Source organism: Spea bombifrons, chromosome 5 (assembly GCF_027358695.1).
Source record: "Spea bombifrons isolate aSpeBom1 chromosome 5, aSpeBom1.2.pri, whole genome shotgun sequence".
Classification (NCBI taxonomy): domain Eukaryota; kingdom Metazoa; phylum Chordata; class Amphibia; order Anura; family Pelobatidae; genus Spea; species Spea bombifrons.
The window spans coordinates 3,499,574-3,527,273 of record NC_071091.1 but is presented as its reverse complement, the minus strand read 5'-3'; the positions used below and the strand labels follow the sequence as shown (position 1 = coordinate 3,527,273).

Below are 27,700 nucleotides of genomic sequence, written 5' to 3'. Positions count from 1 at the left end.
ATTTTTAACCCCTTTTCTGCCGCAGAACGCAGCCTGACGCCCTAAAGGTAGCGAGTTTTTTTTTTCTTTCTTTTTCTCAGCAGCGCTGCATGAGTTAACGGCATCCGTAGCCGCGCCCCTTGTTTATGTCTGCGAGGAATCCGTCCCCCTTTCTGCCTCCATGTTGGGAAGGTCAGCCGAGAGCGAAGGGGGAGGAGAGGAAAAGGAAAGCCTGTCAAGCCGCCCCCTCCTCGCCGCGGACCCCGAGCCAACCGCCCTGACCCACCGCGGGCGACAGCGAACCCCACTCCCCCGGCCTCCCTCTCCGGACCCCGCCTGGACTTCATGCTGAGGCAGCGCAGGACGAGCCAGGGAGCCGACCCGGCCTCGGACACTCGGGGCAGCCTGAGCGAGCCCAGCGAGGAGCTAGCGGCCGGATAGGCGGAGAGCGGCCAGCACTGCAGCCAGGAGAGCGCCGGCCATGGACAGCACGGCCATCATCACCCAGGTCGCCAACCCCAAGGAGGAGGGCATCTTGTCTTGTGCCCAGGAGAAAGGTGAGCAGGGGGCAGGTGGCTGGGAGCCGCGGGCGGTGGTGGGACCCGGGGGACTGGACCCCTAAGTGGAGTTGGATCAGGGGCAGTAGAGGAGTGTGGGGTGCGGGGGCTCCGGGGTAATAAGTGTGTTTGTGTTACTGGGGATCGAGGGCTTTGGGGCATTAGGTGGGGGTGTGACTGTTTTTCAGTTTGAAGGCATTAGGTGGATTTGGGGGCAATAGATGGGAAGGGACTGGGAGGCTGGGGCTTTTGGCACTCATGGAGGGTCAAGTTTGGTACTATTTGAGGGCAACCTTTGCAAAAGTGAGATTGGGGCACCAGATGGATGTATCTGCCCCCCCCAGGCCGGTGGAAACCGGGCTTCTGGGTGACTGAGGGCTACTTTTATTATTATTATTTATTTATTGTTTTATATGGCGCCGTCAAATTCCGTAGCGCTGTACATGGCTGTTATACCCACTTATTGCCCCAAGAGAGGGCAGCAGAAAAGTCTTTGGCAGTCATATTCGTGGACCCTCCCTTTTAAGATCCTGCGTTGATTATTTTGATGGCTATTATTACTTTTTGGGGCATAATAATGATTATTAAGGTTTTCTAGATGTTGGCAGACATTCAGTTTGAGCAAAAAACAAAGTCTCCTATTGACTGTTTATGTAAGGGATGTGACTTACTGCTCTGCGATGATGTCATAACTCCGCTTTAGTGAATTTATGCATGAATAAGGAGCGAGTCTCTGATCTTCTCCGCTCCTTTCTTGCGTTAAAAACCCGCATCTGCCTCTGCGTTCTAGCGGTGGGTCCGGTCCCTCGGCCGGCGGCCCCCTGAACTTCTCCCGTCGAGAGGTTTAAACCCATCCGCAAAGTTTTCCCAGGAAGCCCCCGCCTTTCCCATATAACACAAGTTTGGACGTCTGCCCGAGTCTCCGAACGTGGAGTTCCGTTACAATAAACAAGAATTCTAGAAGCGTTCCTTATACCCCTCTACATCTGCGGCTTCCTTCACCGATTCCTTCGCCGTGTCGTATATGTACGCGTTGATGCGTGTGTTTGAACATTCTCCGCTCCGTGTGACTCTAGGAGTTAAACTGCCAATACGGGGTTAAGATAAGATAACATTTTAACGTATGCACGGAATGCGGCCGTGTTCTGGTTCTTTATATCTAGATATACATTCAATTGTTTTTGAGCAGTTAACCCATTGTGTCTAATGTCCTTCTAAACCTAGCGTGTGTTGTTTTACTTGGGGGGGGCTACTGGGTGCACTGTGGGTTGCCTTGACCCCACAGTGGTTCATCTTCAAAGGGTGTTTGAGTGACGTCTTCACCTGGAAAGGGCGCAAATGTAACCTTTAGTCCATTAAGGTAGCCTCCTCCACATAGCATTGCAGACTAATGGAGTCAGCGTTGGCCGAGAGGGCCGGGTTCATAAATAGAACGTTGGTTTATAAGGGCCGGCCCGGCGTCATCCGCTCTGCTTCTGGATTCCTCAAAGACTTCCCTTGTGGCCGGGGATCCTTCCCCTACAGAGCGAGAGACGGGTTGTCGCGGGCTGCGTGTTCTCCGGAACATTCTTATAACGGTGGAAAGAAAGCGTTGCGCGAGACCGAGCGAGTTCCCTGGGTTCTAGTTAATGTCCCTGGGTTCTAGAGCTTGGTTACAGTCCAGAAAGCTCAACGGCTTTGCCGATCCGGTTACCAGCCTTGACTACCTTTTTAATTTTGACTTAAAAGTCTTCTCCTGGCCCCTGTCTGTGTAAGCGATGGGTGGTTGGCTCTGTTTTATCCAGGAGTAGATGAAGAGTCACGGAACTGTTTAGAACCGAGTGAATTCTCTGCAGTTCTTTGGTTCTAGAACTCGCTCCGGAAAGCCAGATGGCAATAAAGTGCTTTGGGTCTGAAGCTTTTCCCCGTCCTGCTTCCGAGAAGGCTGTGCCGACCCTTACCCGAGCGTCGCCGAAACTAATAAATCCTCTAACTTTTATAACCGGATCTTTAATGATTACGTCGGCCGGCGCCGGTCATCTCGATCGATTGGTTTATATAGCGCCAGCATGTTCCACAGCGCTGTACAATAGGTAAACCGGAAGTAAAAAGTAGCGCGTCGCATAACAATCTGCATTCACAGAAATAAAAGGTAGAGAGGGCCCTGCTCAAAGGAGCTTACAATCTACAAGCAGCTGGAGTTTATTACACAAAGGGTTAAAGGGGACGGACCCCTATAATTGTCTAGACTAATTTAAAAACATAGTAACCCGTTTCCGAGCGTTTTCGCTCTAATTCCGTACATTTTCCTTGTCTGCGTGCTGAGGTTTATTTACGTGCGGAAATGCCGGTGGTCTCATCCATGCCCCCCTGTCGACACAAACCCCCCCCCCCGGACAGACGTAAAATGATTTCTAACGTTCTTGCGCGACTTGGAACGCTCGCAGCGGGGAGAAGAGTTTGTGAAAAGTAATCAGGGTTGTCACAACTCTCATCGGAATCGGGTGCGATGTTAAAATTGGCTTTGGGTATTATCCGCTTCGCTTGCGTGCCCCCCCCCTCTTTAGAAAAAAGTAGTCCTGTTTTTGGGGGGAGGGGGAGACATATTCTCTGGAATAAAAGTTTCCTACGAGAGTCCGATGCGCTTAATCATTTTGTGAATGGACGCCGTGGTGCCCCGCGCAGCCTCGCTAATCAAAGGAAATAAATAAATAACTTGCGTTCGTGGGAAGCTGCAGCTCCAGAGCTTTTAATACACAGCGAGGCTGTTCATTTGCTTTGAGGACTTGCCGTTGATCCAAGGCATCTAATGCTTAGCAATGGGGTCCTAATGAGACAGCCGCGTGCGTGGAAAGTGTTCCCATTGGTTTCTGGGGCGTTGCTTTCTTGACAGTGATTGGATGTTTCTTTTCTTTATGTAGCGCCAACGATTTCGGCAGCGCTTCTTACCGTCCCTACATTCAAAGGGTCTGACAGAGCATATAAACTGTCCCTTTAACTACCGATCCGTTAACCAGTTCCTCCCCAGGACTTCTGGTGTGCGAGCTGCCGAGCCTGAGAACGTTTTCATGCGCCGACGGAACCTGCGAGATCTCGTGATTCCAACGGGTCGGACCTGTAGACGCTTTCTGAGCTCCCGTCTGTTCTGGATCAGCCGCGTTATTCCGCTTACGCCGTCCCGGGCTCGTCGGAATGCCCACCGTAACGGTCGCTGATTAGGCAGATGAGGCCCTAAACTCACTGATTGCTTCCATCGGTTTCAGCTTTATACGTTGCCGAGCAACAGCACAGCCGCCATTGTTGAATTCGGTGGAACACTTTGCCTTAATACAATTAATACAATACTTTTTTGGGGTTATTTTTTTGTGTACTTGGATATTTTTCCTTTAAGGCAGGTAACCGTTACAGGGCGGTGGGTCTGCTGCTCTTTTCATACTGAAAATCCTTCTGATTTTTACTTTTTTTTTGCACCAAAACCTGTTTTCCAAAGGAAGTACGGACGCTCGTGTGACGAGAGCAGGAGTTTGAGCAAAGTTTCTTTTCCTCTGCGTAACTGCGTGAATGTTACCAGCGACCGTGTGACGGAGCTTAATGTATAACCATGGGAGCTGCCGTCTAATAACCCCCCGTCCGTCCGTGGGGTCTGCATGATTATTCCTCCCCATTGTTATCACTCCCCATTGATTAGCTTTTTTACATCCCCTGTTTAAAGATATCGTGCATTAACATACATTGTCAGACAGTAACACTAACACACGTTAGACAGGAGAAAGGGCCCTGATCCCGTGAGCTTACAATCTATTAGGCGGTTAAGAGAGAAAAGGAGAAGGGCTCATGGGGTGAGGATGATTGATTGTAGGTGAGGTGGAGAACTGGTTAGGGAGTTCCGGAGAACCGGTACAGCCTTAAAATGCGTTGGGAGATTGTAGGGTGGAGAAGGAAGGCTGGTTAGATGGGGACGTGGGAGGAGGGCAAAGTTTCTTTAGGCTAAGAGAGGAACATGTTTGATGAGGGACAGAACCGAGCCGGGGAACGAACGGCTGATGGGTTGGGGTAGTAGGACTAACGACTCTGGGACGGCGGTAGGAGATGCCACGGAATGGGGTCAAGCGGACAGGCTGTGAGGTCGGGGGAACCGGGAATTAAAAATCTCCAAAACACAGTCTCCCCCCCCCCCCTTATATCCGTTTGCCGGTTCCCGTAGCCCCGTTGCCTCTCGTGGTGACCTTGGGTTTGGGCTGCAAGCTACGAAACGTTATTTCTGTCCCGGCTTTTGGGTATAAAAGGCGAATCATGTAGTGATGTGTAATAAAGAGTTAATACGTTTTGACAGGGTGCTTGCCGAGGCTTCTCTTGTAGCCTCTGAACATCAAATGTGTTTTATTTTGAAACCGTTTTGTTTTTCTTCTATCGGTCCGCAAACCATTTAGGGATGAAGATAATTTAAACGCGTGTGTATAATAGTTAAGCGCTTAATGCCTTCAGGAAGGGGATCCACTGGATCCCAGCGCACAGATTTATCTCAAATAACATAATTTTTATATTTAAAGAAAAAAAAAAAATTGGCTGGATCATGATGGAATTCATGTTTTAATGTTAACCGCATTGAAGCACAGGGTAGGAACAGCCTCCCAGCAGAAGTGGTAGAGGGTATTACAGCGAGGGTATTAAACATGCATGGGATAGACATACGGCTCCTGAATCTAAGACGAGACCAACGACTGATTAAGGTTTGAGTCTTTCCAGCAGGAGAAACGGGCGACTAGACGGGGGCCGGATGGGGCCGATCTGCCGGCAGGTTCTGTGTTTCTCTCCATGGCCCAGTAAACAAAGCTCCTATGTTTTAATGTTAAATGTCAAATGAGCTTTTGTCGGCTTCTATGGAATTTTTCTAGCCGTCATGGCGCGGTCCGTGTGTCGGACTAACGCGCTCCTTTAGGGGCAAAAACTGCTGTGGAAGAAAGAGCTGCTTCTTGGCAGCGGATGCCGGCGCGGGGGTATTGGTGACAACTCCACTACGATCCTTTGTGTGACTGTAATATATACCGGCTCGCGCCAACTGAACTTTCTCTTCCTTTCCTCTCAGCCTCTCTTCTCCTCTTATCCTTTTTCTTCCTTCCCTTTTCTCTCTCTCTCTCTCTCCTCTCTTTTGCTTAAATTGCCTTTTGGAGTCCAAAAGGAATCCCCCCCCCCTCTAAATGGCCAAAAAAACCCAAAAAAAAACGGAATAAGTAGAAAAAGGGAACTTCTTAGGACCCTCCCCCCAAATGATTATGGTTTCCTCCAAGTATCAAACACTATCGGGCAGCTCCCTGTCGGCGGGCGGCGCGCACAACGCGTGTCCAATCATAACGCAGGGCTCTCTACCCAAACAATTCACACATAAACAGAGTTATTTATATATAAAGATTAGAGCTGAAACAACGAATCGATAAAATCGATAATAATCGATAACGGAAATCATCGATAACGATTTCCGTTATCGATTAATCGAGTGATCAATTCGTTGTTGGAGCACTCGGCTCCTTTTACTTACCTCCGCGAGCGTTCCCCGCTTCTGCTACACGCTCTGCAGTCTCCGCCTTCTAGCTACGTGACGGATGTGACGCGTTCCGGAGGTAAGTATTCTTCATGTCTATGTGCACGGATCGCACAGAGCCACTCGCACAGAGCGAATCGCTCTGTGCGAATGGAGCCACTCGCACAGAGCGGTTCGCTCTGTGCGAGTGGCTCCACTCGCACAGAGCGGTTCGCTCTGTGCGAGTGGCTCCACTCGCACAGAGCGGTTCGCTCTGTGCGAGTGGCTCCATTCGCACAGAGCGGTTCGCTCTGTGCGAGTGGCTCCATTCGCACAGAGCGGTTCGCTCTGTGCGAGTGGCTCCATTCGCACAGAGCGGTTCGTGAGTGTGGGTGCAGGGCAGAGTGGGGGTGGGGGTGCAGGGCAGAGTGGGGGTGGGGGTGCAGGGCAGAGTGGGGGTGGGGGGTGCAGGGCAGGAGACTGGGTGCAGGGCAGAGTGGGGGTGGGGATGCAGGGTGTGAGTGTGGGTGCAGAGCAGAGTGGGAGACTGGGTGCAGGGCAGAGTGGGGGTGGGGATGCAGGGCAGGGTGTGAGTGTGGGTGCAGGGCAGAGTGGGTGCAGGGCAGAGTGTGAGTGTGGGGGCAGGGCAGAATGTGGGGGCAGGGCTGGGTGCAGGGCAGAGTTAGAGACTGGGTGCAGGGGCACAGTGCAAAGTGCTGGGTGCAAAGTGCCAGTGCTGGGTGCAAAGTGCCAGGGCTGGGTGCAAAGTGCTGGGTGCAAAGTGCCAGGGCTGGGTGCAAAGTGCTGGTGCAAAGTGCTGAATGCTGGGTGCAAAGTGCTGGATGCAAAGTGCCAGGGCTGGGGCAAAGTGCTGGGTGCAAAGTGCTGGGTGCAAAGTGCCAGGGCTGGGTGCAAAGTGCTGGGTGCAAAGTGCTGGGTGCAAAGTGCAAAGTGCTGGGGCAAAGTTTCTTGAACAGTAATAGTCCACCTCTTTTCAGAATGTTTGGGGTTATTTTGTTTCATAAATATTGTGTTTGGGTTCTTGTACTTTGAAAATATTGTTTTTTATTACATCATAACAAAATAAGAATGTTAATGTAAATTTTAAGTTGTTTTTTAACATCCAGTTCATTAAATTCTTTTAAATAAACGAAAAATTTGCATATTGTTTTTTTTTATCCGATTAATCGATTAATCGAAAAAATAATCGGCCGATTAATCGATTATTAAAATAATCGTTAGTTGCAGCCCTAATAAAGATACGTTATAACCAGTGTCATGGTAACGTGGATTTTACAGCGGGTTTCAAGGAATTATCGTGGGGGTCCGCAGGTCGGCTCCGATGGACTTTTGTACCGTTGAGTGATACTGTCTCTTTGTTTCGGAGACCTCTGCTGTTACCGTAGCGATTTAATGTTTCTTTCTGTGAGCCAGGAGAGCATTAAAATACCCAGCCAAAGGACCAAAATGTAACTTCTTTGTTTTATATGTTCTTTAACTCTAAAAGTGCCAGTACGTTAAGGCGGCAGATCGCTTTGCTGTATGCCGACGGAACGGAGTCTCGGCACCGATATATAGAGAATGACTTCTCGGGTACAGTAGGAAACTCCCATTTACGAAGTCGTGTTTTAACCGCAGCGGGTTGCGTGTAATTGGCGGCCTCGAGAGTTTCCTTCCGACCCCCTGGGTACCGGACCAGCGCGATGATGGTTAATCTGTACGGCACACCTGCCGATATCGTATCTGACCCCCCCCCTGTGCCTTCCTCCTCCTCCTGCGTTCCTCCTCTTCGTTAAGTTCGGTTACCGTGTTTTTCGTGGGGCACGTCGGTGGCTCTTTTAGTAGCCATTAGTGGTTTACTTTTTAGAAGTGTTTATTACCAAATAATTAATAAATAATAAAAAAAAATCTAATAGTTATTTTCCCGAAACCCGGGGGGTGACTTTCCTGCTCGCTTCCCCCTCTTCCTGCGCTCATATCCCCCCCATTTTACTTACAACTACGTTGGGGGTCTCTTAAAGTGACAGCGCAAACCGCACCATCCATCGCGCCATCGAGTAGACCCGGACCCTGACTCTTTGGGCCGTTTTATATCGATCTCTACGGCCGCGGCTTTCTCTGGCTCCAAAACCGGATTTGTCTGTTTAAAATAATCATTTTTTAGATTACGTTTAATCGCTGCTTCTTGGGACGGAAGGCGATTGGGGGCAGCTGCAGTACAGAAGTAAAGTTTGGTTTGTAATAAGCGCTCTATTTTCCTCGCCCTGCTAATAAACTCCGCTTTATGGGGTTTTAGAGCCGCTAACTTTTTACGGGCTTCCTGGCGATGCCATTTCCAATAAATTCTTATTAATAGAAATATCTATTTATTGGTAAACTGACTTAAAAGCAGAATGATGGGTTATGAATCATTTTCCCGCCTCGTGCTCCGTAACTCTGTAACCTTGGGTCTTGGTGTCTTGCATGTTGTTATGTATACATGTTTTGGGTCAGGGCAGCCCTCTGACTAGTCTTAACAGGTTCTGGTGACCCAGCTGCCTTATTCAGCGAAAAGACCTATATTTTAAGTACTTTGTGAGTAGTAAGTACATTAACCCCTTAAGGACAATGGGCGGTTCCTAAACCCATTGAGAACCATGCATTTTGAGCCCGTACATATACGGGCTTTGTCATTAAGGGGTTAATACGCCTTCTTAAAACCCAGGAAAAAGAAAAAAAAAATAAACGCTTTTATAGAAGCTGCAGCTCCACAGCAGCAGCGGACGCCACCTCAGTGTCCTGGGGTTTTGTACCAACCGATTGGCTGCTTGAAGCAGCCAATGAGTGGCTGGAAAGCTCTCCCTTTGAAATAATCCATGTATGCGGGGGGGATGCAGTCTGCGTAATGCGTCTCCTGCGTGATAAATGCAGACTGCAGGAGCGCTGCTGAACCCCCCCCCATGCGTGTGCAATACGGACCACCCAGTCATTAAAAGGGACCCCTCGACTATCCTGCCTTAAAGTGCATATGGTGGCCGGGGGTCCTTACCGCAGAACTCATATCTTTCAGCACGTTACTGGTTAATTGACGGCTTTACAGCCGCTGATTTGTTGTTTGGAGACCCCGGGGTTTAAGGGTTCAGCGATGTCGGCCAAACAGCTGTTTTCCTGTTTCCAGGAGCTGACGCTTTACTGAGGGAGCAGGAAGCCTCTGGGGTCCTAATAATGAAATCTGCCCTTTAATGTAGAAATGGTCATCGTTTTTAACCCAGTCAGTGCCAGCTGTGACTCTTTATGGCACTTAAGTTGATGCCGATGTCTGTGCGGTCATTTTCTTTCAGGTCAACGAGATCGAAGTGCTTGTCTTAACCTTTCCTTTTGTGTCGGCAGCGATAATTCTTAATACGGAAACACAGAACCTGCTGGCAGATCGGCCCCATCTGGCCCCCGTCTAGTCTGCCTGTTTCTCCTGCTCTAAAGACTAAAACCTTAATCAGTCGTTGGTGTCGTCTTAGATTCAGGAGCCGTATGTCTATCCCATGCATGTTTAATCCCCTCACTGTATTGCCCTCTACCACTTCTGCCGGGAGGCTGTTCCAGTTATCTGCCACCCTCTAATCTTGCATCTGAGCCTCTAGTGTTAGATTACAGCACCAGGTTCCATTATTTCTTTTCCTTCTGAAATAAACTTCCCTCCTGTACTTTCTTACATCAAGTTAGACGGCATGAATTGCTTTAACATACGCCATTGTTCAAAAGATTGGGGTCATTTAGAAAGGTTCTTGTTTTTTTTTTTTTTTTTGTTTGGGGTGGGCTACATTTTGTTCATTAAAATAACATGAAATGGATCAGAAATCCAGCACAGACGGGGTTAATGCTGTAAATGACTATCACTCCCATCACTCCTGTGTTCCAATGGCCCTTTATCACTCCCATCACTCCTGTGTTCCAATGGCCCTTTATCACTCCCATCACTCCCGTGTTCCTGTGTAATTGATGGCTAGAAAACCATTTTGCAATTATGTTAGTCAGAAATGTCCTTGTTTTCCATGAAAACAGCTGAGTGACCCCAAACTTTAGAATGGGTTAATCACGCATGTAAGAGACAGCAGCCTTGCTTTACTGCAGCGGAGGAGGGGTGCTGGCAGAGGGGGGGTGCTGGCGCGTCACTTTGTATGGTAAATGGATCATTTTATTCACCAAAGAGCTTTCAACGCTTAGTCACTTCCAAGCTCTCCAGAGTCGACCCTTGAGTGTTGACGTCCTGGAGCCGAAACTGCAGCCTCTCCTGCCAGCTCCCTATTTAGCGGATAAATGTCGTAGACGTCATCTCTTTGCCAACTACGTATCACAAACATAGGTGATCCTGTGAGGGTTAAATGGGGTTTGCAGGCATCCCATGCATTAACATGTATAATTCACTGATGGGTTGTTGCTCTTCTCCCCGGGGGGGCTCTTTAATTTGGTCCCCGCAGACCCTGAGAAGGGTTCGGTGATCCCTGTGCTGAGTACTAACGATGATTTAACGGCCCGGGGAACCTGCGCGGGATGAACTCACCCAACGCTTTAACAGACTGCCTCGTACCGGAACGTTTACTCGACCTCCACCGAGTACCGATGATGAGTTGTCGCCGAGGGGGTCCGCGGAGATGTCGGCGGTCGTGCGTTTGTAACTCTCTAGTACTGGGGGTGTCTCTTATAATCGGCCCCCCTATCGTCTATCCTTCTTTTTCCATCTCTAGAAGATCTTCTATGCGTTCTTGAATTCCTTTACTGTTCTTCTTGAAAGTCTGTTACTAACCTTTCCCTAAAGTCTTCATCCCTCCGAATCTCTCGGGAAGGCGTTGCTGTGACGTTACAAAGTAACCGATGTCGGCTTTCTTTAAATTATTACTTATTAATAATAGTCTGTTACCCAACACCCCCAACCCCCCCCCGGCGCTCCATCTCCCAATCAAGCGCTTTTTGTTCTTGTTCTCAACTTTACGTCTTAATTGCTTTTAATGTTTCTCTTTTAATATATACCTTTTTTTCCTTTTTCCCCCCCCTTTATTCTGCCGGCGCAGTCGTTCTCTTCAGTCACCATCACAAAGCCCGTTTGTTATAATTTGTAGCCCCGGAGCGCCTACTCGGTGCGTTTGTTAAGCTGAATGACATCAGAAGCCGTCGGGGGGTCTTCACTTAAAATTCATCAACATTCATTCTGTTCCATCACTAAAAATCTAATAGCGTGCTGATCGAAGGCGCCGTATTACCCGCTATATTCAGCGCACGATGAAATAAAACGGGTGATTTAGTGGTGAAGATATTCGTTAACATTCTAGATTCGGAACCTCGTGAGTTTAGTTTTACGTTCGTCCGCGTGCCTTTCTCCACGGGCTGGTAGTCTTCTGCTCAAAGGTCTGCTTTCTTGGTTTACTTGCCAAGCCTACGGCTAACCAAAAAAAAAATGGTCGACGTCCTCAGCCCTACCGGGCGTGTTTTGGGAACCACCTCTGACGTCCTTGGGCTTCAGCCACCGGTTTCAAAAAGGGTTCCTCTTAGGAGAAACTCTACGCCGCGGCTTGTTCTCCGCAAGCACAAAAGAGACCGCGTGTCTCATGTATTCTATTCCCAACCTTCACAATTACCCTCAATGCCGCTCATTTATTGTCAAACCATTAATACCCCCCGGCGCTTCCTTCCCAAACCACCCGTTACACCAACTCGTCTTACGGCAAATCCCACCGCCGCCGTTTCCGTTACACGTAGATGCGTTCGCTTTGGGCTCTTCGGTCTCGCGCTGGGCTTCCACCTTCCTTTTCCAGGACTGGTTTCCCCCGGCAGCAGTCGTAAAGAATCGGCGTTCAACGTTAACATCTAAATTTGTTACAAAAAATGAACAATGTAACATAGCGGACCGCGTTTGCCTTTTGTGACGGCTGACACCGTGTAAAAGTGGGGTCACTGACTGCCCAATGGGACGGCCTATCCGTACCCGGTATACGGCAGCCTCAAATCCCACCCGAAAACCCCCTCCGTAGGGGCTTCTCCCGCACCGCTGCGTGTATAATCATAACCGTGTATTCATCATCCTCTTATGTTAAACAAAAACGGACTTCATTATCATTGCCATAAAGCATCAGCTCAGTGTGGTGTTTGAGCCGGGAAAGTCACCCAAAATATCACATGACTGCCAGCAACGGCGGCTCCAGGTCTGCAGATAAAGGGGGTTTATTGGGACAAAATGACATAAAAAACAGGTTTTCGTTGCTGGGCGGTTATTGCTAAAAACCGGTTAAAACTATGGACGGCTGCGGGGTTGAATGGAAGCGGGGAGCTGCTGAGCGGAACTCCTGCCGGGTCTTTGCGGAGGTTTCGGGTGAACGTTTTGTGTTTTCCGTAGGACCCATTATTTATAAACTGTATATATAATCAGCGGGCTGATCCAGGCAGCGGAGAAACAAAAAGATAATTCCCGCGTTAGAACGTCCCGCATCGCTCTCTTAATGAGTCATGAAGGAGATCGGCGTCTCGGTGTAACCCGCAAGGCAGACCCCGACCGCGCCGCTCGCTCATACAGAGCTTTTCTTAAACCACATCCTTATGTCTCCGGCGCGTCGAGTAAACCGTTTAACCGACACGCTTCATAGTGCGATCCCGTCAGACAAACACGCTGCCTGTGCTTTCTAGAACAAGGAAGGACAAACAGCCGTTATTAATATTTATTTCGCTTTTATTTTGTGTTTTATTTTTTATTTGCTTAGTTTTATTGGCGTTGACAGTTTCTTCATTAAACGGTCTGAGATCTCGAACCGACAGACACTTTATTTGTGGCGGTAATTAAAGGAGAATTGCACCAATTTTGTGTGTTTATAGTAGACAAACACCCCTTATTATACTGCTTGTGGGAAGCAAAAGAATGGCTCAGTCTTAATCACCCAGCAAGACACTTTGGTTACTGAAAGTCTATGGAGGAACGGACTTCATTAGCATCGCCATAAAGCATCAGCTCAGTGTGGTGTTTGAGCCCAAAATATCACATGACTGACAGCAACGGCGGCTCCAGGTCTGCAGATAAAGGGAGTTTATTGGAGGAAGAAAAAAACAAATCTGATTTCATGGAAAACAAGGAAATTTCTGGCTGTAACATAATTGCAAAAGGGTTTTCTAACCATCAATTAGCCTTTTAAACTTAATGGGCCATTGGAACACAGGAGTGATGGGAGTGATAAAGGGCCATTGGGACACAGGAGTGATGGGAGTGATAAAGGGCCATTGGGACACAGGCGTGATGGGAGTGATAAAGGGCCATTGGGACACAGGAGTGATGGGAGTGATAAAGGGCCATTGGGACACAGGAGTGATGGGAGTGATAAAGGGCCATTGGGACACAGGAGTGATGGGAGTGATAAAGGGCCATTGGGACGCAGGAGTGATGGGAGTGATAAAGGATCTCTCTATGCCTATGAAGAGATTCCATTAAAAATCAGTCGTTTCCAGCTACAATAGTCATTTACAGCATTAACCCCGTCTGCGCTGGATCTCTGATCCACTTCATGTTATTTGAATGGACTCAATTGGCTTTTCTTTCAAAAACAAGGACATTTCAAAGTGACCCTGAACTTGTCACGCTCCGTGTATAAACACGGGGGCCGTTTGTTATTGTTGGGGCGCTCCGCGTTGAGGGCAGATTGTAGGAAGTCGGATGGTGGCCGTGTCCCCGGTCACCGGCACTCTGACCCGTCTGTCACCTCCTTTATTTCTGCGTCTCTCCTCGCGGCTCTGTATAGTATCACAAAAATAGCGGTTTCCGTGTAATCGCGCGAAACGCGGGCCGAGGCGGACGCCGCGGCTGCAAACGGCAACGACATTGAACCTGACCGAGGAAGCCGGAGGCGCTGAGAGATCCGGAACAGGTGCCGGGTTTTTATAGACTCCGCTTAATCTGAGCCGAGGCCACAAACGAGAGGACAAATTCTTTAATGAATCCCTTAATCCCGCGACGTGATTTCCGAAGCACACGGTGCAGCCCAGGCGAGCGCCGCTCTTTAACCCTTTACGCTTCTGCCGCCGAAATGGGGACCTAGAAATTATGCGTTTTTTTTTTTTTCCATTTAACTTTTTTTTTTATATAATTATTGTATTTTTGTTTTTTATATATATAAAAAATATATATATATATTTTTTTTTTCTTTTCCTAAAAAAAAAAAAAAAAAAAAAAGAAAAGAAAAAGAAAGCGTACCATACGATTTTTCCTGATTAATTATTCCATGTAAATTTCTTTGGTCTTCCTTAGCAAACGGTTTCTATTGTGGTCTGGCTCTGTACTAAAAGAAATGGCTCGACGCGCTGGAGATGATCAGCGTCTTGTTATGCTGATGGAAGAAATGATCTATAGAATGGGGGTATTGGGAGTAGAGTCTCCCTTTAGAAAATACCCCGAAATGCATAGTCGGCCTCCCAAAGTATGCGTTCTGCCCCCTACAGCCCCCCTGTGTTAAAGTGCATGTACAGACGTGTAGTTTAAGCCTTGTGTGTAATTGTTCCGTTTGTAGCGGGGCCTGTTGTGCCTCCGCGTGTCACTGTTTGTTTGTGTTGGCGAATGATGTCATGTTTACTGACACACCGGCGCATGAGCAAACAACTGTGCGATGTTTATTTGGTTCGACTTTAAAAACAAAACCTGCTTTAGAGCACGTGGCTGAACCTGTCGGCAGATCGGCCCCCGGCTAGTCCCTCAAACCTTAATCAGTCGTTGGTCTCGTCTTAGATTCAGGAGCCGTATGTCTATCCCATGCATGTTTAAATCCCCTCACTGTATTACCCTCTACCACCTCTGCTGGGAGGCGGCTCCACTTACTCTCTCAGTAAAGCTGGTGAAAAAACCAACAATGAAAGTGCGTTCCTTTTACACAAAATCATCTGTAGGTAATCGGATGGCTTTGCTTCTGATATTAAGCGATCGTAATGGTGACTGTTTGCCCGAGGATCTTTCTCACGTCAGCTGATCTTTAACAAGAGAAATAAGTGAAATATAGTGACTATTCGTGTCTCATCGTTCATATCTTCCATCCCATCTGTTAGCCGGACCACAAGCTCATGTGCTTTGGTATAAATAATCTATTGTTCTCTGGCAGATAATCCATGTAGTCTGTAGACTAAAGGGTTAAATATTAGGTGCAGTCACCTGATTTATGTACCTGGCTGGAGGTGTAAGGAGAGTCCTACCCAACGCGACGGCAAATATTAACCGGGGACCTTTGAACCGAATCAAAGTTTTTTTTATTTTTCCTGCATAAACTAGGAAGTCCCACAAAGAAAAAACAAACTTTTCTTCCCGAGCATAAAATACAGATTTCTATCCCAGCTTCTCCATAAACTCCCTTTATCTGCAGACCCGGAGCCGCCGTCGCTGTCAGTCATGTGATATTTTGGGTGACTTTCCCGGCTTAAACACCGCATTGAGCTGATGCTTTATGGCGATGCTAATGAAGTCCGTTCCTCCATAGACTTTCATTACTCTGAGAGTCCGGCTGGGTGATTAAGGCTGAGCCATTCTATTGTTTACCACAGGCAGTATGATAAGGAGTCGGGGGGGGGGGTGATAGTACGTCTGACACTAAGATACGGGGAATTCAAGGTTCCGACACCAGAATACGGATTCCAGGCCGTGTCCGTTGGATGAGAATAAACAAAATGTAAGCGGAAAGATGAGATGTACGGGGCGATGAGAGGGCGGGGAGGAATACGGCCCCTGCAAGGAATTTCCTGCCCCTGCCGGCCCCCCGGAGTCCGGCTCTTGGCCGCATCCCAGACTGGGTACCCAGGTTCTCGTTGTTCGTTACCTGCGCATGCTCTTCTAGGCGGCGTCGGACTCCTTTTGTAGTCCCGCAGCGTGACATTTCATGGATGTTTGCGGAGGGATTTTCCAGCCAAGCGGTTAAACTCCAAAGTAATCCAAAAGTTGGGACGCCGTCCAGACTTCTTACGCCCCGTCATGTGCCGCCCCGGCAGGAAGGGAGGCGTTTAACCGGCGCTCCTGCGCGAGTGCGATGCAGCGGTGTGTTTTGTGTCTGCGGTTCCTCTCTCGGCCGTTTACTGCAAGATCCTAATTCTGAGTAATTGAGGTTTTATATTTATACTCCACTTACACTCACCGAGTGACGCCCCGCACCCTTTAATCAGGAGCGCCCCTTGGTGGCGGAGGGTGTCCTCTGCGCTCTTAGTAACGGCGGGTCCCGCAGCCGCTGAGAACGCTGGTCCTGTCCGGTTATGTTGTCCTCTTTTATTTCTATAGCGCCAACAATTCCCGTAGCGCTTCTTACAGTCCCTACGTTCACAGGGTCTGACAGAACAAGAACCGATGCGCTAAGGCGACCCGATACCCGTTTCTTGGCATGGAACCCTTAAAACAGGCTTTCAACATGAACAAATGAAACTGTGTGTATATAATGTGTGTGTAATATATACATACATATACACAATATATACGGCACATGCGCAGAGTTTTGCTGGCACTTAACACGTGGCGGTCATTGGTGTTTTTAAAGTATTTTACTATAAATATTGTTTGTGATTTTATGATAAAGGAAGTATTGATATTAACCGAGTTTTTGGATACTTGATGTTGGTATCGATGGGTAACTTTTGGTGCCGAGGCTTCCGATGTCCGTCCGAGGCTTCGTCCGTCGCGTGACGTTACGATGTATTTTGTGACGTTCCCCGTCATTGTTTTCCGTCGCTGCAGCCGCTCAGCTGAAATGTATAAAAAAAAAAAAAAAAAAATGAATAATAAAAGTAAGTCTAGGATTGGTGTCCCAGGAAGCTGCCGCCGGCGGATCAGCGCGGAACGAGGACCCCATGTAACTGATCGTACAGCGCTACAGAATCTGCTGGCGCTATATAAACGTAATGCGGTGAAATACTGGGTGCACGCGTGACCGATGCGCATGTTCTAATGTCTTTCAGTATCCCAATGCAATATCAGCTTGAAGAAGCAGCGGAACCGAAGCATCTTCAGCTCCCTCTTCTGCTGCTTCCGCAGCTACAACGCCGAGCCGCCGACCTCGAATAACAACACGAGCCCCCTCCCCCCGTCCGTGGAGGAGAATGGGGGCGTCCAGAAGGTAGGTTTTACTTCATCCCTGATACGGGGTATCCATAAAGAACCCGATTCACCCCCCCCCCAAAAAAAAGCTGATCCTCGCTGATCATTTCACACCCTGATTTTCTGGCATTCAGAGGAGGGTAACTAAAAGGGGGTACAGCTTGGAGGGGGCAGGGAGAGATATAGATATATATATATGGAACCGAAGGAAGTTTTACTTTACTGAGGGGGTGGTAGATACGTGGAACAGTGTCCCAGCAGAAGTGGTAGAGCCTAATACAGTGAGTAATTTTTTTATCCTTTTGATTTGCAAAGACCCAGGGCCCCCGTTTCTGTCCATAATGATTTTATCGGCTTTATAGCGGGCTGTAAAATAAAGTTTTAGTATAAATGGCAAGTTTTTAGCTGTAAATCTATTCTAATTGCTTATTTTGCGTTCGTCAGAATGATCTCCATATTTTGTTCTAAAACCAAAGTAGCTTTTTTTTATTTATTTATTTTTTTATTACGACTGGTGCAGGAATCCGAGGCTCGTACCATAAATATTATCGGATGCCACGCGCTATAAATATCCGGCAGCGCCACTTAAACAAAAAAAATACCAAACTGCCTTAAATCTCACAAGATGATCAAGGTCATCAGCCCTGCAACCCCCCACGCGAGACGCGATGACATCATAAGCCATTCGGATACCTGATCCCGCCCGCGTGTATTTGGTGTTGTAATATATATATATTTTTTTTTTTATTCCCTCTTTTATCGTTGTCGTTTTGTTCTCTCCCTCAGGGCGATCAGACGCAGGTCATTACCATTCCAACTGTATGTATTTCATTTCTTTCATTACACTTTATCTTTTATTTTTTGTTCCACCTGCCATTATTCTCCTTTTATATTTTATTTCATTTATTTTTGTAGCCACCATAAAAACACCAAAAAAAAGGGATTCGTTTTAGTTTACAATCTATTCATTATCACACATTGCGCGTCAAATGAGGAAAAAAATGTTTTTCCGTAAAGCAGTTATGAGGTCATAGATACAGAAATACTGAAAAAAATATAAAGTCTGGTAGAATCTCTTGGCTTGGCCGGCCCTGGGTAATGTATAGTTAAATCAGCAAGGTTTCTTCTCGCCTATTGAATTATACACAATACGGGGCCAGCTCAGCCCTTCTTGCTGGAGAAACTTGCAAGTGTCGGCCCTTCGTAGCGAATAGCGAAGCGAGAGCGGAAACCATAACTCTTTAGCGAATAAACCCCCCCCTCCTTGTAAACGTTCATGCGCCGCCACGATCTTCCACGCCATCAGTGGATGTGTAGGAACCTATTGGGGAGAAAAAAATCTAAATCACTGTCTTTGCTTTTGTTACTCGCTCCTCGCTCTCTGTCTGTCTTCATTTCTAATTCATTTTTCATGATCATTTCTGAAAAAAAGCCTCGTTCTATAATCAAGCAGATATGGTAATACCTTTAACCCCTTAAGGACAATGGGCGGTTCCTAAACCCATTGAAAACAATGCATTTTGAGCCCGTACATGTACAGGCTTTGTCATTAAGGGGTTAAAAGAAAAAAAGTTAAATTAAATAAAAAAAATAGTTGTACTCAGGCGTATCGCCCCGACGTGTCTGTAAATACGCGTTTCTGTGCCGCGGCTTCGTTCCGGGCGTCTCTTATAGAAGTAAATGTTTAAGTCGCCCCCGCTTTTCTCTCTCCCTCCGACAGCCGCCTACGAAATACCTCCTGCCGGAGCAGCCCGGATCGGATTGTGGAAAGAAATGCGTGGTCATAGATCTGGATGAGACATTAGTACACAGTTCATTTAAGGTACCCCAGCTCTGTTTTTTATTGCTGTGCACAGAAGTCTCGTTTCCGAGGATCGTTCTGATCTCCCGCGTGATGCGGACGGCAGATAATCGTTAAACTACAGACTGAAGCGGCGGAATTCTCACGAAACCCCACAGATCTCACGCTGTTATTGAAATGTTACCTGTGAGATCGCGGGGTAAACGCTGTCCGTATATTCAGAGTCTGCAATATGTATATTTTACAGTCCAGCAATGCAGTGGCGTCAACCATGCGCGACACAACCAGCCATAGGAGACAGAGAAGTCATTTGTATCGGGTCATTCTAAAGTTACATTAAAGGGAGGACCCGTGGGAAACTATTTCATGGGGGAGTTAAATGATAAACCCCAGTGCTGTATACAAAAGCAACCCCACCCTCCACGCTGTATATGGTAATATATCCCCCCCCGGCACTGTAGACAATAATGTCATGTTGACAAAAACCTGGTTTTATCTCCTTTTGCTCCAATAAACTCCCTTTATCTGCAGACCTGGAGCCACCATTGTTGTCAGTCATGTGATATTTACTGGCTCAAACACCACACTGAGCTGATGCTTTATGGCAATGCTAATGAAGTCCGTTCCTCCATAGACTTTCATTAGTCAGAGAGTCCAACTGGATGATTAAGACTGAGGCATTCTATTGTCCCCCACAGGCAGTATGATAAGGAGTCGGGGGGGGTTAGTAGATCGGGGGTCAGATAACAGAGCGAGAATCATACAAACGGCTGATATGCAGCTGCCTGAAAATATTATATTCTGCAAAATACTTGAACTTCCTTAAAACCAAAAACTGTGTGTTTGAAGAAACCTTTTAATGCGATTCTCGTGATAAAGCGTCGGCGGGCGTTCTCCTGTAACGCGGTATTTCATGTCTTCCTCTCCAGCCTATTAATAACGCTGACTTCATTGTCCCCGTTGAGATTGACGGCACGATACATCAGGTGAGTGGTCTCAGAAACACCGGTGTGTGTCCCAAACTACGTGTGCATTATTATTATTATTATTATTTATTACTATTTTAATAATATATATTATAATAAAATTAATATATTATTGGGTTTTTTACCTTCTTCCTCTAACGCCGTTCTTCCTCAGGACGCCGGCGAGCGTCTGAAGTCGGTCTATGGACGTTTCTTCAAAGAAGTGGCCGTTCCCCGTTTCAAGTAATCCAGGATAGGCTGTTCACGCTCGGCCGGGCCTATTCTTGGTTACTTGCATTGGGAGACGGCCTAAGCGCTGAGCACACTGAAGATTATCTTTTGGTTTATTATGACATCAGAAATCACTTTGGAGCAATTTGGCTATTAGAAATTTAGACGCCTTCCGTTGAGTGGTTTTAGATCTGGGTTCCGGGTCTTTGCGTCTTGCAAATCAGCAGCAGAATACACGCAGGCCACCGTTCAAAAATATGGGGTCACTTAGCTGTTAATCGCAAAAGGGTTTCTAACGGTCAATTAGCCTGTTAAACTGGGATCAACCAACACAGCATGCCATTGGGACATGGGAGTGATGGGAGTGATAAAGGGCCATTGGAACACAGGAGTGATGGGAGTGATAAAGGGCCATTGGAACACAGGAGTGATGGGAGTGATAAAGGGCCATTGGAACACAGGAGTGATGGGAGTGATAAAGGGCCATTGGAACACAGGAGTGATGGGAGTGATAAAGGGCCATTGGAACACAGGAGTGATGGGAGTGATAAAGGGCCATTGGAACACAGGAGTGATGGGAGTGATAAAGGGCCATTGGAACACAGGAGTGATGGGAGTGATAAAGGGCCATTGGAGCACAGGAGTGATGGGAGTGATAAAGGGCCATTGGAGCACAGGAGTGATGGGAGTGATAAAGGGCCTCTGTATGCCTATGAAGATATTTCAATAAAAATCAGCCGTTTCCACAACAGCATTAACACAGTCTGCGCTGGATTTCTGATCCGTTTCATGTAATTTTAATGGCCAGATTTTGCTTTTCTTTCAAAAACTTTATGCAACCCCATACTTTTGAACAGTATCATGTATTAGAGTGAGTGTGAGTGAGTGTATAAAATGCAGTATTATAGGGGAGATGGGAAGCGGATGTTATTTATTTGCCGCAGAGGGGGTAGGGTAAGTACTTTCTTGTGACCTTCTCCTATCGGCTGCTTCCTTCCCAGGTGTACGTCCTGAAGAGGCCGCACGTGGACGAGTTCCTTCAAAAAATGGGCGACCTGTTTGAATGCGTCCTCTTCACAGCCAGCCTGGCCAAGGTGAGCCCGGCGCGTTTTGGGGGTCCGCAATTCTCGCTCTGCGTTCGCCGGCACTCTTGTTGTTTCTGTCGTTGGCCGTCTGTTCTGAGGGTGAATGGGGTTATTTTCCTCTAGAAACTGTCTTACTTCTCTCCCTTTTCTTCCTTGCTTCTTTGTCCACCAGTGTCTTTGTGCTTTCTGCTAGTTTTCAGGGTAAGTTGTCCCCATGGTAACAGCCCAAACATACAGGCTTTTGCTCATAACGTAGCCTCCATGCATTGCACATGAAGCCTGTATGCCGTTAATACAAGTTACCATGGTTACCAGTGGGCATCGCGGTACTTCTATGCACCCCCGACGGCAGGGTTACCCACGCTGCGCCCCGGCAGCGATTGTATTGCACCTGCCCAGGGGTCCGCCTTTTGGGAAGGATGCGCGGAGTAGTTGTAGCTTCCGTTGTAGCGCATGCCGAAGCAGTAGTGCTGTACAACAAACGAAGCCATGCTAATGAGAAGAGTTATTATTGGAAGATGCTTTCTGGTTAATAGCGGCCTCAATAGTTACGCTTTGTGTAGAAATAGCGAATGCTTTGTAGCCAAATACGCGTTAACGGGCGGAATCTCTATATCTATCGTATAAAAAGGGGAATAATTGCGAGTCTCCCCGGGGCTGGGCTAAGGGTGAAAGGTCCAATCGTAGTGCAGTTGCTGGGCTGTGATTGGACGTGCGTGTCAAGCCCCACCCAGTACGATCTCGAAGAGGTGCTCGATGGGGTGCTGAGAATAAAAAAAGAGAAATAAGCTTCAGTTGTACAGCGCTACGGTATATGATGGCGCTATATCAAACGATAGTAATAAGTTGTCGGGGCGGCAGCACCGCGACAGGTGGAGGGGAGAGGAGGAGAGGAGAGAAGAGGGACGTTGTGGCGGAGGGCATATACTCCAGTTTGGAATACTTGTAAGAACTCAGCAGGGCTTTCGGACAATTCCGGGTAGCGGCGGAAACACCGATCGTTTACTGCCTGCAGCGATGCCCCCCATAACCAGACTGAGCAGAAGATATATATAATGATATAATAAATATATATATGTCTTAAGTAATTATTTGCCTCTTGGGATTCTTATAAAAATACTATTTATGTGAACCGCATGTTAATCTGTAGCGGATAACTTTAAATGTTCCTAATAAAACATAAATGAATTTCCCGGTATGGGTCAGCTGTGGCTGCGACGCCGTAGGCTGGCATCGGACCCCCGACCTGTTATCTGTCTTTAATGTTACCGGTATAACCGCGCGCTCACGAGTGACCGTATGACCTGAGCATGTGTCTGAACTCTGTTTAAAGTACGCTGACCCCGTGGCAGACCTGCTCGATCGCTGGGGGGTCTTCAAGGCGAGACTCTTCCGGGAATCCTGCGTGTTCCACCGAGGGAACTACGTGAAAGATCTGAGTCGCCTGGGGCGAGAGCTGAGCAAAGTGATCATCATCGACAACTCGCCAGCGTCGTACATCTTCCACCCGGAAAACGCCGTAAGTGTCACCTTCTTGGGTAAAAGGCGCAGATTCTGCGCGTAATTGGCGCTTTCTGTCGTTTTCTGGGTGTTTACATTTTGTTTTTGGCGAGGTGAGACGCATGAAGTTGACATTTGAGAAGGAATTCAATATATTGCAGTGTTATTCCAACCAATTGTTAAAGGGGAAGTCCCATTAACACAATTCTCATTGCGCGTAACCCCCCCAGCGCTGGATACCCTCCCTGCTCAAACCACCACACTGAGCTGATGCTTTATGGCGATGCTAATGAAGTCTGTTCCTCCATGGACACTCTGGCTGATGAAAGTCTATCTGGGTGATTAAGACTGAGCCATTCTATTGTTTCCCCACAGGCAGTATGATAAGAAGGGTGTTTGTCTAGTAGATTGGGTGCAGAGCAGGAATCATACAAATGACTGATTTGCAGCCGCCTAAAAACATTATATTACGGGGGCAAAAACTGCACCTGATTGAAAATATTGTGAGATTCCTGTTTTTACTGTATTTACACTGGTTTTGTGTTTTCTAATCTTAACGTCACTGGAATTCGTTTAAACCTGCTCTTTTTTTTTTCTTTTTTAAGGTTTTTGTTTTTCTGTATCTGTATATTTCGGTTTTCCTGCGTTTCACGGTTTCTGTGTTCCTCTCCCCCCCAGGTCCCGGTGCAGTCCTGGTTCGATGACATGACGGACACAGAACTGCTGGACCTCATTCCTTTCTTTGAAGGATTGAGCAAAGAGGAGACTGTCTACAACATGCTCCACAAGCTCTGTAACAGGTAGCCCCTCGAGTGCCGGCCCCCCTGCGGACAGCAGCTACAGACTGAATGCTACCTTTTTAGCGAGCTCTACGCCTCTCCGCCCTCGCACGTCTGCAAAGAATCCTAAACGGCGTACAGAACAAACTCTGTCGATCCAAGACGCTCCTCCGACGCGTGGCAGGGACGCTGCGGGACCTTTTTCAGGACTCCCTCCGTCTCACGATAACAAAACTTTCCGCTGCTGCGGGGTGATGGCCGTTTTCTTTTTTTTTTTTCTTTCTTTACCATCCTCTGCGGTTCCTCCAGCGCAGAAGAAGTTACTGATCAACGGAGAGACGAAAAAAAAAAGAGAGATTCTGACTATTTTTTAAAAAACAAACTCTTTTCACTAATTTTCATAAAATTGATAAGAACTTTTCAGGCTTTTATAAAGGAAAAAAAAAACACCAAAAGAAAAAGATCCGACGGAATAAAATAGCGTGAAGCTCGCAGCATTTACACTTTATTCCCCCCCGCGATTGGTCGATATACTATGCAGACCATAACCCTTCTGGCAAAGAGCAGTTGAGCTGACTCTGATTTTTTTGTTTTTTGTTTTTTCTTCCCCTGCAGACTGAAGTGCCTTTACGAGTGTTGCTTTTAAGAGAAAAAGTTACATTTTTGTACTCGACAAATTTACAGACCTGTAACCTTTTTAACTTCTAGATGCTTTAAAAGAAAAAAAAATGGAAGAAGTCATCACGCGGCACCATCGTTTATGCTTAAAACTAAACACGGATCGGTGGAAACAGCCTGCATGTCCACCGTCTCACATATCAACATTTTCTAATTTCTCTGTAGGGTTTGGGACATTTTTTTTTTCTTTTTTTCCCCATTTTTTTTTTCCCCATTTTTTCCCCCATTTTTTTTCTTTTTTTCCCCTTTTTTCTTTTTTTCCCCATTTTCCTTTTTTCCCCATTTTTTTCTTTTTTCCCCATTTTTTTTCTTTTTTTCCCCATTTTCCTTTTTTCCCCATTTTTTTTCTTTTTTTTCCCATTTTCCTTTTTTCCCCATTTACCTTTTTTCCCCTTTTTTCCTTTCTCCTTTTCTTTTTTCCCTTTTTCTCCTTTTCTCTTTTCCCCTCTTCCCTCTTTTCCCCTCTTCCCTCTTTTCCCCTCTTCCCTCTTTTCCCCTCTTCCCTCTTTTCCCCTCTTTTCCCCTCTTCCCTCTTTTCCCCTCTTCCATCTTTTCCCCTCTTCCCTTTTTTCCCTTTTCCCCCCTTTTTTTTTTTCTTTTTGCTATACAGCAGTTGTGTAAATAACTTCTCACAATTCAAAATGATTTTCTTCATTTTTACCACCCCCCCCACACCCCCCACCCAAAGGATTGCGACTTCTACCTAAAACACGTTCTCTCCACCCCCCGAACACGGCTACGCTCCCGGGTTTAATGTTCTAATTTGAAAGGAAGATGGATTTTCATTACAGAAAGTGTATGAAATGGTCTTAAAGAAAACAAAAAGATCTATTTATTGGTTATGTACAAGTCTTTTTTTTCTTTTCCGGCGGGGATGCTCTGAGTCTTTATTTTTTTGAACTGCTGCTACTGTAAAGTCACCAAATGAGGATGACACCCGGCTGTCGAACTGTTCTTTGCCACTGTGCCTACGCTTTGAATAAATTCACGGTTTGCTGCAAACTCAGGCGGTATCGGACATCGTGAGCCTCTTTATCGCTCTAAGTAGCTATATTTTATTTAATTTAATTTTTTTTTTTTTATTTACACTTCCCTTTGATACCAAAAATCCCATTGGCTGGCAATGAAATCGTGAAGATGGGCTTCTTCGACCTTTCGGCCAGGTTTGAGCAAAAGAGGATAAACTTAATGTTGGCGTCATCACCAATATCCGCTAATGCGTCTAAATAGCTGTGGGACCCCCTGCTTGTAGAAAAAAATCATTCTGCAATTTAATTTTTTTTTTCTTTTTTTTTTTTCTCTGAAAAATTTGGAACATTTATTTTAAAGCCAAGGGGATCTTTTTTTTTTTTTTTTTTTTTGCTATTGTATTCTTGGTTTGCCGCGTTTATCAGTAAAAGTCTTGTAAAGTGTATCATTCTGTTTTTAATAAAACATGATGGTGTGTTTAATTTCTTTTTATTTTTTTATTTTTGCTTAAAGTGTTAATATTAGTATGGCAGGTTTTTTGTTTCCCTCCAAAAAAAAATCGCCAGTATATATTGCTTTTTATGGTTTGTTTTAATAATCTAGATTTTTGTGTACTTACAGTATATACATAAACCATCTTCCCTGTTTTTCCATCATCGGGGTTCTGTATGGATTCTTTTATTCTCTGGACCAGCGCGGTTGGTAATTGTTTTAATGTAAGGATTTTTCTTAATGCTGTGCACTTAAACTATATTTATAAGACGAGCCGCTCCATGACCGCGCTTAGCTGCCGATTGGAGTTTTGGCACTGAAATGTATATATTTTAAAAGAAAAAGTGTCCCTTATGATACAGGCGTCGATAAACTCAAATGAAGCATGTTTTTCCAAAGTAGACTTTGTATGAAAACACTCATTTTGGGTGGAAAAGTTGTTTTTTTCACACTTTAGGTACCTGGGTTAATCATCACATACTTTAGTTTCGTAATTTTTTTTTTTTTTTTTTTTTTTACAAAAAATAATTTAGTCTTCCTGACATGGAAAACTTGAATTTTACTTTTTTATTTATAATCGTTCTGCCAAAACAGCCCAAAATAGTACTTAAAAAAAAAAAAAAGAAAATTGCACCATTCTAGACACTACATATTTATAGAAAATCGTTTGAACGGTGCACTTCCAGTGTTTTTGTTGTAGATTTTCGTTATGTTTGCTGGTAATGTAGAGGGAATTGCACCGGGCAGAGAAAATTAACCAAGGGATGAGACAAAAATGTTGAAAGCAAAAAGTGAGCATCAGGGGTTTTGTGTTTAAAAGCGTGAAAATGGGAATATTTTCATACATGGCAGACAAAGGTAAAAAAAAAAAAAAAAAGTTAATGTTTATCACCAAAAAAATATTTTCTGACGATGCCTTTTCCACAGCGGGGGAGGGACTGGCTTTGAAATCTTTCAGCGATTCTTATTTCCTAGAATTCTAGATTTGCTAATTGTTTAATAAAAATGGAGGATGCGTTAAACATTCTTACAGAAACAATTTATTTAATACTTTCTTTTGTCTGCTTTCACACTTCGACGTCTGTATGAGAGTGAGATACTTGATTGAGGCGCTGGTTCCGTAAGTGTGAGTGATCCCCATACAGACACGGAACAAAGGGCTGTCTCTATAGAAACACCCTATATCCTGAATGTATTAATAATGTGCTACCATTCAAAAGTTTGGGGTCGCTGAGCTGTTGTCATGGGTCTTTCTGGCTGTAACATAATTGCAAAAGGTGGTTCTAAAGATCAATTAGCCTTTTAAACTTAAACTTGGATCAGCGAACACAACGTGCCATTAGAACCCAGGAGTGATGGGAGTGATAAAGGGCCATTGGAACCCAGGAGTGATGGGAGTGATAAAGGGCCATTGGAACCCAGGAGTGATGGGAGTGATAAAGGGCCATTGGAACACAGGAGTGATGGGAGTGATAAAGGGCCATTGGGACACAGGAGTGATGGGAGTGATAAAGGGCCACTGGGACACAGGAGTGATGGGAGTGATAAAGGGTCTCTGTACGCCTAGGAAGAGATTCCATAAAAAAAATAATCTGTCATTAGTCATTTACAGCATTAACCCTGTCTGTGCTGGATTTCTGATCAATTTCTTGTTTTTATGGACAAAATGCTTTGTTTTCTCTCTCGTGACCCCAAACTTGTGAACAGCAGTGTGTATTGATTATATATATTTGTAAATAAAAACATAATAGTGTAATGCAATTGTGTGCCTATGGAAAATGGTCTTTGCACTGCTGTGTAGTGATGCCCCAGCTTGGTGCGTCCCCCCTTATATTACACCCACGAGCTGAAGGTGGAGAGGAGGACTTTCGTATTTTGATTTCTTTGAAGCCGGGCTGATGCGGAGTTCCAGGTCACCAGCAGACAGATGTTACGTCCTTCAGATTTTTTCCCCAAAGGTATTTCTCTAAAAATTCCGTTCGGATCGGTCCGAGACCAGCTCTGTAACGCGCCGGGTGCGATGTGCGCTTATCCGATGTTAGATGAAGGAGGAAAATCCAAATTCTGAATTCTATTTCCAAATCCAGAGTCTAATTCAG

At 46.1% G+C, this 27,700-nt stretch overlaps 1 protein-coding gene across 1 annotated transcript; it reads left to right on the top strand.

Annotated features, from left to right (window-relative positions):
* Positions 1-144: 144 nt before the first annotated feature.
* CTDSPL (CTD small phosphatase like) lies at positions 145-24,169 on the top strand. The gene is made up of 8 exons (XM_053467640.1): positions 145-536; positions 16,963-17,120; positions 17,888-17,920; positions 18,822-18,923; positions 19,832-19,888; positions 21,100-21,192; positions 22,517-22,702; positions 23,362-24,169. The coding sequence occupies exons 1-8, from the start codon at positions 461-463 to the stop codon at positions 23,485-23,487; spliced, it is 831 nt and encodes a 276-aa protein (XP_053323615.1). The 5' UTR covers positions 145-460; the 3' UTR covers positions 23,488-24,169.
* Positions 24,170-27,700: the final 3,531 nt, after the last annotated feature.